Here is a 21474-nt window from a genome sequence, read left to right on the forward strand (position 1 = left end):
GACATTTAAGGATTAAAATTTTCTCCCTCACTTTCCTCTCTTCCTCCTTTTCTGAGGTAGCAAATAGTCTGATAGAGGTTATATCAGTGCTTTTATGCAGTATATATTTCTATGTTGTTCATGTGCTGATAATGGTTTAATCTTTCACAGTTGATCATTGTATAATCTTTTATTACTATATACATCGTTCTCCTGATTCTGCTTATTTCACTTTGCATCAGTTCATGTTTTGCCAGATTTTTCTGAAAGCATCCTGTTTGTAATTTCTTATGGTACGATAGTATCCCATCACAATCATATGCCACAACTTGTGAAGTCATTTCCAATTGATAAGCATCCTTTCAAATTCCAATTCATTGCCACCACAAAAAAGAGCTAATGTATATGTTTTTGTAATTATAGGTCCTTTTCTCTTTTCTTTGATTTCTTTGTGATATAGTTATTAGGAGTCTTACTGGGTCAAAGGGTCTACACAGTTTTAAAGTTTTTGGGAAGTAGTTCTAAGTTGTTCTCTAAAATTTTGGACTAGTTCACAATACTACCAACAGTGCATTAATGTGCCAATTTTTCTACTTCCTCTCAAACATTTGTCATTTTCCTCTTCTCTCATGTTTGCTAATCTGATAGGTATCTATGATGGTATCTCAAGAGTTGTTTTAATTTGCATTTCTCTAATCAGTAGTGATTTTTAGTGCATTTTTTTATGTGACTACTGATAGCTTAGATTTCTTTTAAAAATTGCTTGTTCATATCCTTTGGTCATTTATTGAGCAATTGGGAAGTGGCTCTAACTTTTATGCATTTTGCTTAGTTCCCTACATATTTGAGAAATGATACCTTTATTGGAGAAACTTGCTAAAAAATATTTACCTGTTTCCTTTTTTCCTTCTAATTTTGGCAGCATTAGTTTTGTTTGTGTAAAAGCTTTTTAATTTCATGTAATCAAAATTATCCATTTTACTTTAGGGCATTAATAATTCATATCTTAAGAAATTACATTTTAAACGTTAATTTAGGTAATCATGGAGGGGATTAATATTCTCTCAGTTTAGGAGGAAAGAAGTCACTGATTTATATTTTGTGGTAGCTGGCATTGGTGGCATCACAAATCCAGAAAAACATTTTGAAAATTTAAAGAAAAAACTAAATCCAATTATTTCGGTTTTAAATGTTTAAATGTAGGAAGGAAATTGAGACTTTTATTTTAATGTATGTTGATAAAAATATTTTTATAACAGGCTTAATTATTAATTTACTTGTAACTCAGAACACTCATTGTAAAACTTTGTTTTGGGGGGATTAAGCTATAATAAAAATCATTTCCTGGCTGAAACTTGATTTGGAATTGAATTTTGGTGATTCAGACTGATTTAGTAAGAAAATTAGCCCCTCAAGAACTAGTCTTGAAACCTAAGTTTTCCCCTTTACCCTGGACTTCCTTAGAAGTAAATACAAGAAAAACGTATAGATTTCTTTCCTGTCTTGCTATATACCTAAACAGTCTCAAATTGGGCTGTGATTGCTGATATTACAAATCAGTGTCTTGATGCTAAAGCCACCTGCACCTCCATAATCTGTTAGTTTAGTTTGTTTTCTCAGCTGGGTCTATTTTGAAATAGCTAATATGGTTGAATCTTCATCAAAGCTTTCTATTTAAACATTTTTGCTAAATTCTTTAATTTGAATGTTTGAAGGCAGAGATTAGAATGAATAAAAAAAGAAATCCGAGTGGGTTGGCTGACAGATTTAGAAAAAACATTTTGGTATGTATTTGAATTCAATAAACATGTACAATTCTAGGCAACATTATGAGTCCTGAGCTTCATGGTCCTGAATAAAACCTGGTGGCTAAACTTTCCACCCATTTATCATGCAAACCTTTAAGGCATTGCATTGTGGCTAACTTCTAGACAGAGGTATGCAATGGGCCCCATAGCTCTTGTATCCACTTCTGGTTTTAACATTTTCTAAATCTTAAGGACTATATATTATTTGCCTCAGAGGGATCATGTGATTTAAAAAGTGGCCAGATTGAAATAAGCATTTTTACTTTATGCTTCATAATTGAAACCTTTCTGCCAGCTTATTGGAAAGTCTTGAGTGGCATAGTTGTGAAGTTGGCAGCATGTCAATTTGAAAGGGAATATCAGGATTATGGTAGTGCTTCTGATGTTCATAAAGTGAAGGCAAAACATTTCTAAATCATGCTTAATCTTTGTCTGTTATTAAGACAGAGACTTGTTTGTGCAACCTATATGGTGCCTACTGTATATTGTATTGTTTGTAGATAATGTGTCTTTTTTCTTGGGTTAAATCTCTTGTTACATTCTGAGTCCCATGAGAACAGGGGTTGTATATTATATTTATTTGTATGTCCCATGAACTCCAAGGATAGGGTTTTATATATAATATATGCTCAAGAAAAGTTATTGAATGAAGTAAGAAGGAATTCTATGCAGGTGCCATTGATCTTCTAACTTTCAGAATTAAAGTCAGTGCAACAAGCTTTAAAACCATTTTTTTTCAACATTAAGTTCTTAAGATAACTGTCTTTTGGCTTCCATGAAGAAATGACAGGTATGGTTGCCCTGAGATTCATAGTGAACATTTTATTAATTTTTAAAATATATTTTCACTGAATGTTAGATAATTTTTTTCCTTGCAGCTTTCAGACAGACCTGTTTATTTAATTTGTTAGTCTCATGAGAAATGAAAAATCATATTTTAAAGCCAAGATGTGAACCTATTTTAGGACTGGGATCATGGTTATTGTTTTTACAACCCACTCGGTGACTAAGTAGATATGGCTTTTATTTGAAAACATAATTCCAGGATCATCATTCATGTTCTGCCTATGCAATCACATTAGCGCCTATGAGTTCTGTTGTCATCATCATCATGGAGATGACTTCCAAATATACACATATTCATTCTTTGTCTTTCTTCCTCATTAGCTATCTGCCAGATATCTCTGACTAGATTTCTCATAGGCAATTCAGACTCTTAAGTTTAAAATAGAACTTTTTCAAGGCCACCACTATTTTTCAGACCACCAGGCTCTCTGAGTCATCTATAACTTTTCACTTTCCTTTACTCATTATATTTAATCAGTTGTGAAATATTTTAATTTCTACCTCCACAACATCTATCTTATTATGATCCTTTCTGTCCATCCATAGTCATCACCTTATTTAAGCCTTACTATAACACCTGCTTCTCTTTTCCTCCCTCTCAAATCTATTTGCCACACAGTGACCAAATTAATATTCCTAGAGTGCAGGTCTGATTATGTCAGTCCTCTACTTGGGAAACCCCGGTTACTGCTTATATAATTATAGATGTCTGTGTTTGGTACTTAAAGCCATTTAGAATCTGACTCTAACCTTTCTTTGATGATTGATTCCACATTATTCTTGTACTTTTTCTGTTCTGGGCATTCCAGTCTACTTTCCATTTCTCATATATAATATTTTATTTTTGCCTCTACTCTGCACAGGCTCTGCCTCATTCCCAAAATGTGTTCTCTTCTACTTTAAGCCTTTTCTGATCTTCACCCTCATTTCCCAATTGGGCTTCTTCCTTCCTGACAGAGGAAGCTTTGAGTTTACTTAATATTTATGTTGTGTTACTTATATTTGTATATTTATGATGTGTTACTTATATTTGTATCCATAATGATTTCTTCCCATAAAATATAAGTAGTGGGACTATTAAGTTTTTGTTTTGTTATCTCTAGCACCAAGCACAGTGCCTGGCCCATTGCTATTACTAAGTGCTTAATGAATTGAATGTGAGGTATTATTCCTTTAAATTTCAATTAAAAAATTTAATTCTAAAGACTTCAAGAACTTTATATGTGAGAGCTTTAATGGTAATATAACATTTAATAATCACATAATAAGGTTATTCTCTTAGCTTGGGCATCCTCATATCCTCATAAACAATATTAAGAAAATAATGGCTTGATCTTTCAGATTTAATATGGCTAATTGGACAATCCCAACAAAGCTTTAATTTAGTAATTGTTTATTAAGTATCTGTATGTGTAAGTAATTGTATTGGAAATAATGCAAAGACAGAAATAATGCAAAGACTATAAGCTCTGCTTTACAGAGCTTATAGTCAAATAATGGAATATGAGATATACGTAGATAATTGTAATGCAGAAGAGCACATGAAAACATAAGAGAAATATTACAAAGTGCTATGTTAGGACCTTGAAAGGGAAAATGATTTCCTCTAAGAAGATTTCATGGGAAGAATAACATTTAAGCTAGATCTTGGTAGATTTCCACACACAGGACAAAGCAAGGCAACATAATGAGTAAAGACATGTTGATAGGAAAGTGTAGGATATGCAGAGGGAACAGAAAATAACTCATTTTTGCTAGAGGATAGAATATGTAGCAAGTAGTAGTATGAAGTAGGGTTGAAAAAAGTGGAGGGGAACCATATTGCAAAGAGCTCTGAATGCTAGACTAAGGAGTTTGGACCTTAATCAGTGAGCAATAGGGAGTTATTAAAAGGTTTTGAGTAGAGAAATGTCAGGATCACATCTGTGTATGAGGAATTTTAATTTAGCAGCCATATATTTGAGGGAATGGACTTGAGATGGAAAGCTCTTTCAGTAATATAGGCTCCTACTAGGGTCAATGAGGAGGATTATAATTGAGCAGATGGTGGTGGAAATAGAGAAGGAAAGGATGAACATGACAAGTGTTATAAAATAGTGAATTACATATGTATAGAACTTATTTTTTCTTAGTTACATGTGCAGATTTTTTTAAATAGTAATTTTTTTAGAATTTTGAGTTCCAAATTCTCTCCTTCCCTCCCTCCCCATACCCTTCCTTGAGAAGGCAAATGATTTTATATAGATTATACATGTGAAGTCCTGTAAAATGTATTTCCATATTAGCCATGTGTGGAGGAATTAATATATTTTGATTTGATTAGATGCAGCTAGGTCAGTGAATGTATATATGAGAATTCGTCTAGTCCTATATATGTGTATATGTATGCATATACAGATACCTTACACACTATTATGAAAATCACATGGAAGAAATTTGTTAAACTTGGTTTTCCTGTGTTTTAGGTATTAAGTCAATAAATTTAAGTTCCTTCCTACATTTTCTTCTGTTGTTACAATCCCTGACCAATAGTGTATCTCTTAACTAAAGGAGATGCAGAAATTACCAGAAGCTGTTCACCTGATTGAGAAAGCCAGTATGATGTATCTGGAGAATGGGACGCCTGACACAGCGGCCATGGCTTTGGAAAGGGCAGGAAAGTAAGTCTCCAAAATCTGTTTCTGGAAATAAATGAGGTGAAAGCATCATTTTTTCTTGTTTGAGTCAAATTCTTGGAAGAATGTGCTACCATTCCTAGTTGAAAGATTAACACTTGTCTTGTCCATTTTAGGCTAATAGAAAATGTGAACCCTGAAAAGGCTGTACAGTTATATCAACAGACAGCTAATGTGTTCGAAGTAAGTTTTCACTTTCTTAAATGTTTGGCATGGCTTTGAATGTATTGAAGAAGACATAGTGGGGCAAAACCACTAAATGGGTATGATATAATGTGGATTTGGGTAGTAAAGACTATCCATTACAGTTTGCAGAGCTTTGTGTTTATGCATTGGGTACATCATTCACTAACGACTTCCACTTATTCCCCAGTTAGGTGAAAATCTTTTTGTTTTTGTTAACTTAGTACTTTAGTTAACTGGTATTGATCCTGTTTATGCCATACTAGAATTGCCAGTTCAAATAATGGGAATGGAATAAAATATACTTCACACTAAACTTTGGTTTCAGTTCAAGTATATGTCCTGTTGTACAAAAATGCTATGCTAGTTGTTGTTTTGAGGAGAGGGGTGGTCATCAAGAAGAAAAAGACACAATCTCCATCTTCATGCCTCTGGCATTATACAAAAAAAATTCTGCTAATATGAATTATTTTAGTTATTTAGTTAGTTATGTAAGAATTAATTTTACATCATTCTCCTTTTGTGACTGAAGGGGAAAACCTAGAAAGAAGAGAAATACTTTTTGTTAAAGGAAAGTATCTCTTAACATAGGTCAAGAAATTAAATAACCTTCTGAAAGCTCTTCCACATTCAAATTCAAATTCCCTTCCTCTCTTTTGTGGAAGATCAATGGAATAGATTTGGAAGATGGGGTTAAAGATGCTTAGAACACATACTTTCTTTGGTACATTGGCTTAATGTTTTGTTTTTTAAAATGATATGAGAAAAGTTAAATAGAACATTTATTTTTTATTTTTTTGTCCTATTCCCAGTGTGTACCATAATTCCTTACACATAGTAGGTGCTTAATAAATACTTGTTGAATTAACTTACAGATGAAAATTGGCAACATGTCCTTTTCTTGTGTTCCCTAAGAATGAAGAACGCCTAAGACAAGCAGTTGAATTACTAGGAAAAGCCTCTCGACTTTTAGTACGAGGACGTAGGTATGTCTTCTAATGCCATATCATATTCATTTTCCTTTCTTCTACAGCCATGTTTGCTGCTATTAAATAATGTGAGTCATAATACACCATTTTCTAAGTGCAAATTCCAAATTAATTTCCACAGGCAAAACCACCATATTGAATGCTGTCTGCTAGTACTGTTTTGCTGTACGTTACCATTGTTTGTGGTATAGCATCTAACAAAGTCTAAGGAAGGAAAAATTGGTAGACTAAAGAAAATTATTGTTAGCATTTATTACTTTCAGTGCTTTATAGATTTTTTTTTTGTACAAGTAGATCCTCCCCTGACTTTTTATTTTTTTTATTTTTTTAAATTATTTTATTTAGAATGTTTTCCCATGGTTACATGATTCATGTTCTTTTCCTCTCCTCAAACCCCTCCCAGCCCCTGAACCCCTTTAGCTGACACGCAATTATACTAGGTTTTACATTTATCATTGATCAAGACCTATTTCCATATTATTGATAGTTGGACTAGAGTTATTTAGTGTCTACATCTCCAATAATATTCCCAACAGCCCATGTGTTCAAGCAATTGTTTTTCTTCTGTGTTTCTACTCTTGTAGTTCTTCCTCTGAATGTGGGTAGCATTCTTTTCCATAAATCCCTCAGAATTGTCCTGGGTCATTGCATTACTGCTAGTACAGAAGTCCATTACATTCAATTTTACCACAGTGTATCAGTCTCTGTATACAATGTTCTTCTGGCTCTGCTCCTTTTGCTCTGCATAAGTTCCTGGAAGTCATTCCAGCTCACATGGAATTCCTCCAGTTTGTTATTCCTTTGAGTGCAATAGTATTCCATCACCAACAGATACCACAATTTGTTCAGCTATTCCACAATTAAAGGGCAGACCCTCATTTTCCAGTTTTTTGCTACCACATAAAGCGTGGCTATAAATATTTTTGTACATATCTTTTTCCTTATTATCTCTTTGGGATATAAACCCAGCAGTGGTATGGCTGGATCAAAGGGTAGACAGTCTTTTAGTGCCCTTTGGGCATAGTTCCAAATTGCCATCCAGAATGGTTGGATCAATTCACAACTGCACCAACAATGCATGAATGTCCCAATTTTGCCCATATCCCCTCCAACATTCACCACTTTCCTTAGCTGTCATGTTAGCCAATCTGCTAGGTGTGAGGTGGTACCTCAGAGTTGTTTTGATTTGCATTTCTCTAATTAAAAGAGATTTAGAACACTTTCTCATGTGCTTATTGATAGTTTTGATTTCTTTATTTGAAAATTGCCTATTCATGTCCCTTGCCTATTTATCAATTGGAATGGCTTAATTTTTTGTACAATTGATTTAGCTCCTTATATATTTGAGTAATTAGACCTTTGTCAGAGTTTTTTGTTATAAAGATTTTTTCCGAAAAGTTCCATTTATTATTTCTGTTCTTTTGCATTTGTTTGCCATATTTCTATGTCCTTGTGCATGGTTAATCTTTGAGAATGTACCATGTGCTGCTGAAAAGAAAGTGTATTCTTTTTTGTCCCTCTTTATTTTTCTCCACATACCTATTAACTCTAATTTTTCTAGGATTTTATTCACTTCTCTTACCTCTTTCTTATTTATTTTTTGGCTTGATTTATCTAGATCTGATAGAGGAAGGTTTAGATTTCTCAGTAGTATAGTTTTACGATCTATTTCCTCCTCGAGCTCTGCCAGTTTCTCCTTTAGTAATTTGGATGCTATACCATTTGGCGCTTACATGTTAAGTACTGATATTTCCTCATTGTCTATACTGCCTTTTATCAGGATGTAATTACCTTCCCTGCCTCTTTTGATTAGATCTATTTTTACTTTGGCTTTATCAGTTATCAAGATTGCAACTCCTGCTTTCTTTTATTCAGTTGAAGTCCCATAGATTTTGTTCCATCCTTTCACCTTCATCCTGTGTGTGTCTCCGTGCCTCATGTGTGTTTCTTGTAGACAACATATGGTAGGCTTTTTGTTTCTAATCCACTCTGCTATTTGCTTCCGTTTTATGGGAGAGTTCATCCCATTCACATTCATAGTTATGATGTCATCTATGTGTTCCCCAACATTTTGAAGTCCTCTCCTAATTCTGCCTTTTTTTCTTTTGCTATTTCCTTTTAAACCAGTGGTTTGCTTTTAATCAGTCCCCCTAATTCCCACCCTTATTTTACTTCCCTTTCCACCCCCTCCCTTTTTGTTCCACTCTTGTTATTTATTTATTTTTTTAGGGTCAATTAGATTCCCTCGCCCCTCTCTTTCCCTCCCTTTATGTACTCCCTGCCCTACTCCCCGCCTTGGTTTTTCCCTTCTGATTTTCCCTGAAGTATAAGATAGAATTTGTTACCCCAATGGATCTAGCTACTTTTCCTCCTCATAAATGATTCCTCTGAGAGTAAGATTTAAGTATTACCTAGTAACACTCTCTTCCTCTCCTTCTTATAATAGTATTCTTCCCTTCCCCTTTCCATATGTCTCTTTGTGTGATATAGATTATCCTTTTTTTCTTATTCCTTTAAGTTTCTCTTGGTGCCATCTTATATTCCTTCACCCCTTTCCTTTAATTTTTTTTTTGTGTATCATCTTAGACCACTTAGTACCCTAACCTTTCCCTATGTATAGTTCTTCTAATTACTATAATAGTGAATACAATTTTTGAGAGTTACAAATAACATTTTTCCATATAGGAATATAAATAATTTGATCTTATTGAAGCCCTTAAAGAAGAACCTTTAAAAAAATGTTTTTTTTCTTTCCCCTCTCTTTCTTATTTACCTTTTCATGTTTCTCTTGGTTTTTTGTGGTTAGATATCTAACATTTAGTCCTGATATTTTCTTTGCAAATACTTGGACATCTTCTATTTTGTTGAGTGCCCATACTTTCCCCTGGAAGTATATAATCAATTTTGATGGGTAGGTGATCCTTGGTTACAGACCCAATTCACTTGCCTCTCTGAATATCATATTCCAAGCCTTGCAGTCTTGTAGTGTGGAGGCTGCCAGATCCAGTGTAATCCTGATTGGTATTCCTTGATATATGAATTGCCTCTTTCTGGCTTCTTGTAATATTTTCTCCTTAACTTGGAAGCTTTTGAATTTGGCTATTACATTCTTGGGGATTGTCTTTTGAGAGTTTAGTGTAGAGGGTATTCTATGGGTTCTTTCAATGTCTATTTTGCCCTCTTGTTCAAGGGCATCAGGGCAGTTTTCTTGAATAATTTCCTGTAGTATGATATCTAGGTTTCTATTTGTCTGATTTTTCTGGAAGACCAATAATTCTCAAGTTGTCTCTTCTGGACCTGTTTTCTTGATCTGTCATCTTCTCATTGATATATTTCATGTTTCCTTCTATTTTGTCAGTCTTTTGACTTAGATTTGTTAATTCTTGCTGTCTTGTGAGATCATTGGCTTCTATTTACCCAATTTTAGCCTTTAAAGACTGGTTTTCAGCTATAATCTTTTGGTTTTCCTTTTCAGTCTGGTCTATCTGGCTCTTCATGGCTTCCATCTGGTCATTTCTGGTCTTCAATTTGCTTATCATTTCATTTGATTTCTGAACCTCAATTTCCAATTGCGAAATTCTGCCTTTTAAACTATTATTTTCTTTTTTCAACTATTTCCCACTTTTCTTGCCAAATCTCTTCCACCTTTCTCATGATCTCAGATTGGAACTCTTCAAGAGCCTGTAACCAATTTTCATCTTTTTGGGAAGGTTTGGATATGTTTACTTGACTGTCCTCCTCTGCTGTCTGTTCTGTGGTCTGGATTTTTTCTATGTAAAAATTATCTAGAGTTAATGCATTTTTCTTGTTTCTTTTGTTGGTTGGTTTTTCTTGAACATTGCTAGCCAATACTTTACTGTTTCTTGCTTCCCTCACAAGTCTGGGTGAAGAGGGCAGGCTCTCTAAGTATGGAACTATGGAGCGGTTTTTGCCTGAGGCTACTTTTTGAGCCTGCTCATGGTTTCTGCTGCCACTCTACCTCACTCCCCTCTCCACACCCAAGGTGCGCAATCTTCAGCCTCCTGGGGTTTCAGGTCTAGCTGCTCTCAGGGATGCTCCTGATTCACTGCTGAGAACTTAAGGGTTGTTCCCTACTGCTTTAATTCTCAGGTGCTAGCTATGAATCCTGCCCTGTATGTAGGGTGGGGGAGGGTTGATCAGCTCACATTTTGGTGGGAGCTAATTTACCCCCTTATAGCGTGGAAATGCCCAAATCCCACATACCTTTGATGCTGTACCCTATTGTGGAGTCCCTTTGCTCATCTGAACTTGGCCTTTTTGTTCTTTTGAGGTATCCTACAGGTTGGTGGCAGGGAGGGTAAAAGTTCTACAACTACTCAGCAGCCATCTTAACTCAGAAGTCGCTATATAGATATTATCTCACTTGATCATCCTAAAAACTTTGAGGTAGATACTATGATTATCTCCATTTTACAGATGAGAAAAATGAGATTGAAGGAGGCTAAGTGTCTGGGGAAGAATTTGAATTCAGTTCTTCCTGATACCAAGTACACACAGCACTCTATCCACTGTGGCACTTAGTTGTTTGGGTCAGAGTTAACTTGCCCAAGACCACATACAGAGTAAGTAACAGTCAGGGATGAAGCCCATGTCCTTTCAGTCAAAATCCAGATCTCCTTCCACTAGTATTCCATGAAGTTTCTGTGAACTGAGTGGTTTCCAGTCTCACTATTATTTTTAAATGTTAGTTATTAAGTATAGCACAATGGAAATAAGGATGCAAGTGAGGGTTGAACATTGTAGCAATCCAAATGGTATGGCTTCAGGCACAGGCTATAGAAAATAAATAGTAAGGAGGGGGCAGTGAGGTGGCACAGTGGATAGAGCATCAGGTGCCTAGAGTTAGGAGGTCCTGGGTTCAAATGGTGGCCCCAGATGCTTTCCAGCTGTTTGACCCTGGGCAAGTCCAACCAGTGGAAGAGATCAGCTCTTCACTGTGACCATGTCATATAGACAACAATTATTAATAGTACTAGCAATTAACATAGCCAAGAGACAAAGTATTGACAGTATTGAAAATCAAGTGGGATGTACAGAAATAGGACTTCAGAAATAGCTGGTTGAAGCAGATCAAGAGAAGTATGAATTTGACAGCAATTTTAAAAGAAAGTACAGAAAATAATAGACTATGGACAGATATGAGAGGCCATACCCTGTCTCCAAACTAAGAAAGAAGTGATTTAATTGAAATGGACATCATAGTTTGATTTTACTTCTAGCCAAGAAAATTAATATAATTTCAAGCAGACATGGGATTACAGTATAGAGAGGTATGACCCAAGAAATACTAACTGAAAGCACCACTCATATATTCTTTGAAAGTGAATTGATGACATTATACATTTTTTCTTGATGATTCTTTTCCCCCTAACAATTTCCTTCTAATCAATGTCATTTCCCCCAAATACAACATTCATATTGAGGTCATAGAAACTGTTTTACTAACTCGTCAGATGTATTTCTTTTGGTTTGAGATGATTTCCACTTTATTTTGATTGGATTGGTAACTTTTCTTTAAATTAGGAGGAAATGAAAAAGCACATTTTATTTCTCCTATTGAAGAATCAGAGAAATTTCATTATATGAGTAGAATTTGGTAGTGCTAAGTCTCAAAGTTGGACTGAGAGGAGATCTAGACAAACTCATATGTGAACCAGGAACTTATGTATAGCACTGCTAACATATGCTCATCCACTGTTGGCTTGAAGATGTTGAACAGGAGGGAAACCCCTTTGCTCTTTCCACCTACTATTGTGTTGTCCATTTCATCTTTTCTTATCAAGCTATTACACCAGAGGTGCTAGTCCTTCCTGAACACCCCATACACTCATTGCTCATCTGACTGGTTTCTGCCTTTCACCCACTTTTATCCATGACTGCAATGAGTTATAGCATGTGTATCACCCATACTCTTGAAAAAATTATAGATATTATTATTACTGAGAAAAATGCAATTGACAAAATATTAGTAGCTACTGATATAGATAACCTGTTTTCAATCTCTGAAAAATCTGTGTATGAGACCATCCTTGATGAAGGTATCAAAGAAGGAAGCAAGTAGGCTTTTGCAGATGTTGTTTCACAGAAAGCCACATCCTCATAGTCACAATTTACTGAAAGGGTCAGAGAATACAAAATCATACTATACTCATTATTGGCCAAAAAAATAGCATTTGATTCAGTAGAGAAAAATGACACTACAAAGGCTTCCTTCCACTAAGGTATCTCTCATGCTCATGTTAAGATCATACAGTGTTCAAAAATAAATATAATAGCCAAGATAACTTTGTGGAACCCTATGATCATTAAAATCAAGTGAGACATGGGTTGATACAGACATGATTTGGGATGTAGACTCTAAACGACCACCCCAGTGCAACTTTCAATAATATGGAAATAGGTCTTGATTGATGACTGATGACACATGTAGAAACCAGTGGAAATGTGCAGCGGCTATGGGGGGGGTGGGGTTTCGAGGGTGTGAAGGGGAGAGTAAGAACATGAATCATGGAACCATGGAAAAATTTTCTAAAAATTTTCTAAAAAATAAAATTTCAAAAAAAATCAAGTGAGACATAAAACAGGTATATGTACACATACATCTACAAATACCCCATATATATGTACACACACATAAATATATATATATATTTCTATACTCACATATTATTTGCCTGTGTACATTACATTGTGTTCAATGTAGCAAGGCTTAGCCTTGCTGGGCCTTGTAAATGAAATCTGGACTCCTTCAAAAATCTTTAGCCCATGTAGCCATATGGGAAAAGACAAATCGATAAAGAATACTGTTGTCTAGGCAGTGACATATAATTGGATAGACAGCTGTGAGTCACTTCATATTAATATGAGACACTTCATATTAATAATGAACTGGACCCAGAATGGAGTTAGGAAGAAGAGAGCAGTTTGGATTGCATTTAGGTTTCCAGAGTGCATTTAATGACTTTATGCTTCTTTTTGAGATATAGATCTATCTATTCAATTCCAGCATCCATCCAGTGCTACAAAATGGTTATGAATCACCAAATACTACAGTTTCCAAAGAATTATAGTTATGGGTTACCCAAAGACAAGCAAGAGATATTTGATGAAAAAAAAGAAATGTTTGGTGGTCATGAATAGTTTGTAGTATATTATGTAATGTAAAGAAATGTAGAAGAAAGTTCCCAGGCTATCAGAATTTATGGATTCATGGGGAGATTTGGTTAAGAGTTGAATAGATGAGAAGCCATGGTTGATTGTGATTCCTTCTGCTGAAGATATGTACGTTGATGAGATTATAGATCCATCAAAGTATATGGTACTAGAAGTATCTAATCTAATTATTTTCTCTTACCTTCCCATTTTCTTCACCATTCCTTCTCCCTTGCTACTGTCCAGTCTGTTATGAAACACCCTTTTACCAAGGTAGGAAGAATATAGTCTGTGGCTGGAGTAGAGGGACCAGAGGATGTAGGTGGCAACAAGTAGAATCTATGGTAGTAAAGAGGAAAAGGTAGAGAAAGTGGAATTCCTAGGAATGACCGTTTACTGGACCTTGGCATTATTTGACATTTAAAGTACTTTGTCAGATTGACATCATTTAAGTTGATGATGATTATTAATTTAATTTTAAAATTTGCTCAATTCAGTGGGTACCTATGAATAGGAAAAATAAAAAATAAAAATCCTTCATTTTAAATTACTCACCTTTCAGTTCAGTGCAATTGCACATTTATTTTGTATCTTTTCTGTGCAAGACACTGTGTTAGGTGGAGTACAATGTTGAAAAAAACCCAAAACTCTTAAGGAACTTTTCCAGTAAGGGGATGAGTTGGACCCAAAAATCTATGAGACAGATTAGAAAATTATTCAGTTCATTGGAGAGTCAAATAATAACCTGAAAGACTTAAGGAGAAAGGAACCTTTTTTTAGGTAGAAAAATCAGGGAGAGGAGCTGCATAGGGGAAGTAGAACCTGAGTTGGATCTTGATGGAGGAAAAGAATGTCAGGGCATAGAGATGAGGATAGAAGAAATAAGCTGTTCCAGGAATGGTGGATGGTTTTTGTGGTAAGTCATGACGATAAGTGAAGATTGGAGAAAAGTCAGTAGTTCTGAATAGAATGTGTGAAGGGGAGTTTCATGAAATAAAGAAGATGAAATGTTAGATAGGAGACAGATTGTAAAAACCTTTGAATGCCAGTCTAAGTAGCTTTTTATTTGGTAAACAGTGAGGAACCTCTAAATGTTTTTGAAATGGTTAATGGCATGGTTAGGCCTGTACATTAGAAAGATTACTTTGGCAGTCATGTGGTAGATGAATTATAGAGAGGGGAGAAAAATAACTTAAGTGTTCTTACTTAATGCTCGTCCTTTCCAATGCATTAAGGAAGAGTTTAGGCATTTGTAAAGATGAATTTTTAGAGCTAATGGAGCCTCCTTTCTCTTTACTCTCCAAACATGAAACAAAATATATTGCAGTTATGTCTTTCTTCTCTCTCCCCATCCCTATAAATCCAGATGTGAATTTCTTGCTGTTTTCTTCATTTAGATTTGATGAGGCTGCACTTTCCATTCAGAAGGAAAAGAATATCTATAAGGAAATTGAAAATTACCCAACATGTTATAAGGTATTATTTACAATTTGTTCTGTCTGTGTTTTGGGTAATTTCTCATGTTACTATAGTTCCCTAAAAGAGAGTAGAGTATTTATTGTGTATTTGACTGTCATATGACTGCATAAAGGATTTATAATTTGGTTGATTAGGGAACACCAGGAATAGAAGATTCCTCTACTAAGGCAAATTACAGTTTGTTTATAAACTTAGTAGATAAATCCTAAGGTATTGCCTGAGGTTCACAGAAGTTAATTGACTTGCCTAGAGTCACAAAAACAGTGTCGGAAGCAGGATTTGGATCCACAGTCTCCTGAGTTTAGCATTTTAGTCACTAAATTTGGCTGCTTCTCTATTTGAATATTATCTATAATCAAACCAAAATACTTTAATACATTGAAAGTATTATTTCAATAGGTATTGTTGCTGAAAGTCTCCCAAATTTCTATTTATTTTGATTCACTTAAATGTGTAGGATACGGAAGTTTCCTCTCTTAGTGAGGGTCATCACTGTCTTGACAACTTAGAGGCCTGAGAGATTGGGTGACCCTTGCCAGGATCATACAGCAGCCAATATGTGTGGCAGTCAAAACCCGAACCTCATTTTGGTTGAACTATAAAAATTTGATCATCTCACCTTGATTTTTTTTTTTTTGGAAACTGTGTAAAATTTTTATTTATAGGCTTTTATGTGTAAACTTTCCTTTCTTCTTCCTATTTTGAAAGGAAGGAAGGAAAAGAAGGAAGGAGGGAAGGATCAAGGGGAAAATTGTCAGTTATATATCTAGAGAGCTTAAAAAGAAATAATGAAAGTGTCATTACCTTAGAAATGTCATTCCTCTACTACCCTGGAGAAGGCACTCTAAGACTTGTATATAGAGAGCAAGGGTAAGGGGAGGTGGAGAGAAGGGGGAAAAGAGAAACTAAGACCTTTCAAGTAAAATCCCAGATGTTTTTATCCTACTAGGAAGCTGGCCTTTTATTATGTTCCTATAGATTTGAACGGTGATCTATCATCTCTTCTCTTTTAGAAAACGATTGCTCAAGTCTTAGTTCATCTTCACAGAAATGACTATGTAGCTGCGGAAAGATGTGTCAGAGAGAGCTATAGGTAAGCCATTTTAATTGATTATCTTGACATCTTGATTTTTCTTTCTCTTAACAAATCTTAGAGTATCAGTGAAAACTTTTGAGATGCTCTGTAATGATTTCCCATAGCCAATAGAAACATATGGTTATTATTTCAGCTATTGAGGTAGGGTTTTTGGAAACTGCCTGTATTTATTTTTAGTTTTCTTTTCTGGGTGACATCATAAGATCTGAAATGTTGTTGTTTAATGGGTTTTTTCTTCTCCAAACAAAATTCACAAGTAATGAATAGATTTCATATATTGAATTCACATGTTCACATATGGTGAGTGGGAGGGATTAGAATAAGATTCATATGTTCTTTCATCAATCATTCTCTAAGTGTCTATGATATCCAGAGCACTGTACTAGGAGCTAGAGAAAATTAAGACCATCCCCTGAGATGTGATACATACGCAGATAAATAAGACTTCACAGTAGATATAGGGGAAGGGAGGTGAGAGGAAGAAAAACAAAACTCCCTCTAGGCATCTACCATAACTAGAATTGGTTGATGGTAGGAGGACATAAGACTATCAGTCTTATCCCCACTCTTGGGAGTGAGGAGAAAAGTGGTGACCTGCAAGTGCAAACGAGCCACATTGAAAATATGGGAATGGTGTTTCCTTTAGCATACCAGGATTCAATGGAAGTGAAGACTGCACTGCCCTGGAACAACTTTTAGAAGGGTATGACCAACAAGACCAAGATCAAGTTTCAGAGGTCTGCAATTCTCCACTTTTTAAGTACATGGACAATGATGTAAGTGGCCATTCCATTTCTCTTTCTTCTTTCCTGCTGCAAAAGAGATGTCTTAGGGAAGAACAAACAGCTTGTTATTGTCTTTTCTTCCATGGTCTTCTAGAGCTAATATTTCATTTGGCTGCTCTCCAAGGAGGCCTTCTGAACTAATAGACTTCACTAGTGATTCTAAACCATTTGGGCTGATTCCTTTACAGCAGCCATGCCGATAGTTCCTTTAAAATCTTTGGACCTGAAAACACTTATTCTCTCTCCCCAAAACTTCATTGATCCCAGCCATATGTATTAATCCCCTCCCATTTAATTCACAAGCCTCCTGCCTCTTACCTCCACTTCCCATCGTACCCAGTTAAGAGAAGGACAGATGTCTGCCACCTGTAGGAAAATACTCTCCAGGTTCCTGTAAAAATTCAAATCCTTCTCTTACTAACAGGTAGTAGGCAGAATGTATTTCTGTCAGGCTTGCTGCTTAATCAATCTTCTTTAGCCCATAGTGTTTGTGAGTCAGGGATGAATTGTTGTGATGATTTCAGATCAACTTTGAACATAGTTTTTAAAACTCATTAGTTTTGGAAGAATTCCATTTGCCCAGAAGAGTTTATATTATTCTTGCTTACATTTGATTAGCTTCATTTTTCTACCTATCTCTCCCTCTGTCCATTGGCCTTCATGACACAAAGCAGAGAAGGCAAATATTTGCCTGTCTTGAATGCAATGGGATTTACCCCTTCCCAAAATCCCAAGAAAATTAAACTTAAAAGGAACAGAAATGAAAAGCAGGAGGTTTTGCATTTTTCCTTTAAATATATTTCCCCCTTGCTTCTTTTTGGGCCTAGACACAGGGACAATTGTTAATTATTTTCTTTGTTGCACTAGTACTTAGTAATTGCAAATAATATAAGAACCTTATTTCCCTTAATTTGTTGTAAGACTGAGGCTGAATTAAAAAAAAATCCTCAATTCTAAGTATTGGTTCCAAGGGCTAGGTAATGGGGGTTAAGTGACTTGCCCAGGGTTGCACAGCTAGGAAATGTCTGAGGTCAGATTTGAACCCAAGATTTGAACCCGGTTTAAAAAACCCTAGGTCTTTTACTTCTAGGTCTGTCAGAAGAATGTATAAGTGCTTTAGTAAATAAATGAAAGTTTGTTTTTGTATTGACAAGTACAGACATTTTTTGACTTTGAATCTTTTTTTTTAAACCCTTTAAAACCTTGCTTTCTGTCTTAGAATCAATACTTAATATTGGTTCCAAAGCAGAAGAGCAGTAAGGCTAGGTAATTGACATTAAGTGACTTGCCCAGGGTCACACAGCTAGGAATTATCTGAGGACAGATTTGAACTCAGGACTTCCTGTCTTCAGATCTAGCTCTCAATCCACAGAACCACATAGCTGCCTCTTAGACTTTGATTTTTAACTAAACTAGGTATATGTTTTGTTTACATTAATTTTCTAAAAAAACAAAAAAAACCCAAACAAACTTTTTTCCTAGATACTCTTGAGACAAAGCTGAGCCCATTTATCCAAAGTTCATAAATAACGGAGTGGAATTTTTCAAGTCAAATCAACTTGCATTTATTAAGCACTTTCTATGTGCCAGGCCCTGGGCTAAGCACTGCAGATTCAAATACAAACAAAAAGAAAGACAAAAATATATTAAGGTTTTACTATATTTTGATTTTATGCTTCTCCCTTGGAAAGATGATTCTGACAAATAGCAGCCTATACTTCTAGCTATTTAATCTCTATGAAAAGACTAGGCAATGAAACCTTATGTTTCCCAATATTGTAGTAGTCTCTGAAGCCTTTTACATCAGTTTGGTCCTCTAGGTGCTGCCAGGCCTGCATCTCACATTTGTATTCTAGAGTTGTTTGCCTCTTCTTCTTTATCTATCATTTACAGTATGCCAAGTTGGGTTTGAGTTTGGTGGTCCCAGGAGGAGGAATCAAGAAGAAATCACCAGCAACACCACAGGCCAAAAGCGAGGGAGCAGAAGCCACAGCTGGTGGTGATGAAGAAGAGGATGAATATTCTGGAGGACTATGCTAGTTATTCACATATTCTTAGGGTGGGAAGTAGGGGGAAAGTCTGATGTTCGTTTTTGTGGATGTTGAGTATACCCAAATTTCTAACCCTCCTCTGTCGTCCTGAATTGGAATGCCAGTGTAGAAGCCCCATATCTTGGACTACTATACCAAAATTTTCTTCATTAGTTCCTACCTCCTGTGAATCATTAGTTTATTCTTTCCTTGGTAGAAGTTTGTCCAGAGTACCAGCTTCAATTTTTTTTAAGGTAATTCATAGAAAAATGATAACAGACTCCTTTGTGAGCTGGGTTCTTGAGTTAAGGTTATAGATTAAGAATACAGGTAGAACATTTGGGTGTCATTTTTCCACCTTTGGTTTTTTTTGTATTCCCTGGCAAATGCTTTTCTCTTTCTTTTATTAACCAGTAATTGGCACTAAAAGTGACCTGTCCAGAAAGAAAGTTAATACCTGGTTTGCTTGTTTTCTTGTGTGATGTGTGTGTGTGTGTGTGTGTGTGTGTGTATACACAAAACATTTTAAAGAATATCTCGTGCTTATCCCGTAGGAAACATTAAATGGTTCAATCCTTTCAGAAAACAAATTTGGGAGCAAGAGACGATTTGGAGCCATGGGCCTCTTTTTAGCCTATTGAAGTATGTATTTCTAGTCTTACAAGTCAATTTGCAAAATTTGATTAAAGTTATCTGGCAGATTTATGGTCCTTTCCTAGATATTAACAAGATGATTATATAAATATTCCAAAGAACGAGCACTGACTCAGGTTAATTGGAACCCATGAAAAACCCTTTTGTAATTGTGCATGCTGAGGAGGGATCTGAGAATGAAACAAGTACCCATCCAGTTCCTCTTATACAAACTACCTCCCTGCCAAAAACACAGATACTGAGCTAGTTAGTACTGGAAGAACTAGCCATCGATGAGGATAGGATCTGTACAGCAAGATTCAAGATGAAGGGAAAGAAGCATTTTTGAAAATACAATGGGTTTAAAGCACCTTGCTTCAAATATTTAAGTAGTCATTTCCTAAAATGGTTGCTATGATGCATTCCTGTGGTGCTTTCCAAGTGTTTCTTATACGCATTTTACTTTCTTGCTCGATGGTCAAAAGTTTTGTGTCATAGTTCTTTCAAGTGATCTGCTTTTTTGAAAAAGGGCTCTAGGCACAAGTAACTTGCATTCTGCAGGCAGATGCTAACTTTGTTTGCACATAGGTTTCCTATTTATTCCCTGGACATACATATAAATATGTACGTGTATACATGTGTGATATATGTATGTGTATATGTATATAGATTACAAATAATTTCCATATTTATGCCCGATCTCTGAAGTAACCAAAATGAGACTGATTTTGGCCATTTCTAGAAACCAATTTTATGACTACATTGTCCCATCTCATTTATATATACTGGTCTGCTAGACTTCCCTGAGAGCATTACGGGTCGATAAATGAAAGCATCCTTGAGACAGAGGACTGATTCTTTAGGAAACCTGGACATCTTTCTAGAGTCCTTGAGAAATAAATCCTCTGTGAGTATGTGTATATGTATTAGTGGTCTGGCAGAAATGCTTATTTTAGCGTCTTATAAAACTCTAATATGTTTAATATTATTTTACTTTTCCAAGCCTGTTACAACATACTACATATATCATCATATGTTCAACATTACAGCAAGCGTATCAGGATTAACTTTGGACTGTCACCTGCATTTGGTATTTAGTATTGCAAAATAAGAATGTTCCAGTCTTGAGGATTCTTTGTCCCACTGCTGCTATGCCACTTTGTAGGATTCATAGACCTTCCTCTGGGCAAATTGTTACCTACCCCCAAGCAAATATGACTGTACTCAAGGCTGCGTATGAGTCTATGTTGTACTATTCATATACCACATTGTCGGTTTTTATTTTTTATGTCCTTCCATTTACACAACAAACAATCCAAAATGAGTTAGTGTGTCCAATAGCAGGAACATAATTAAGCCTTGGTTTTCAAAAGAAATATTTTGGGATTAATTTTTTCATATAGCTGCCTCATTTTCTTTTCTTAGAATTCCCCTCTCTGCCTTCCTTTCCCCAGTGTTCAGAACTAAAGCACACTACCTTTGTTCAACCATGAGTGAATGTTTGACAGAGCTATTCTATCCTAGTAAGTATCAAAAAACATTTGTCCAAGCTGATCGATTTTTTTTTTTTTTGCCCTATGATGCAGTTTGCACACTTTAAAATATTTTATCATGAAAATCAAGTTAAGAGTGGAAAACAGTGAGGTGTTGCAATAGGAAAAATGTTTTCCAGAGCTCTACTTTTCCCCCTTTCATAGAAAAGCAAAAGTCTGCATGGATATGCTCAAAATTCATTAGAATTTTCCATTGTAAATGAAGTCTGTCTCTGCTATATATTTAATATATTAAATTTGTACAT

The 21474-nt window shown here is 35.4% G+C and overlaps 1 protein-coding gene across 1 annotated transcript in view; it reads left to right on the top strand.

Annotated features, from left to right (window-relative positions):
- The window catches only part of NAPG (NSF attachment protein gamma), a 32040-nt gene extending 12561 nt beyond the window's left edge, over positions 1–19479 (top strand). The window contains exons 6-12 of the mRNA XM_044658070.1: positions 5184–5293; positions 5425–5491; positions 6407–6477; positions 15051–15129; positions 16146–16225; positions 16875–17004; positions 18907–19479. Of these exons, the coding sequence (XP_044514005.1) occupies positions 5184–5293; positions 5425–5491; positions 6407–6477; positions 15051–15129; positions 16146–16225; positions 16875–17004; positions 18907–19053 (684 nt within the window). The 3' untranslated portion in view covers positions 19054–19479. The remainder of the gene's footprint in view (positions 1–5183; positions 5294–5424; positions 5492–6406; positions 6478–15050; positions 15130–16145; positions 16226–16874; positions 17005–18906) is intronic.
- The last annotated feature ends 1995 nt before the right edge of the window (positions 19480–21474 follow it).

The sequence above is a fragment of the Gracilinanus agilis genome, chromosome 1 (genome assembly GCF_016433145.1).
Source record: "Gracilinanus agilis isolate LMUSP501 chromosome 1, AgileGrace, whole genome shotgun sequence".
NCBI classification, from domain to species: domain Eukaryota; kingdom Metazoa; phylum Chordata; class Mammalia; order Didelphimorphia; family Didelphidae; genus Gracilinanus; species Gracilinanus agilis.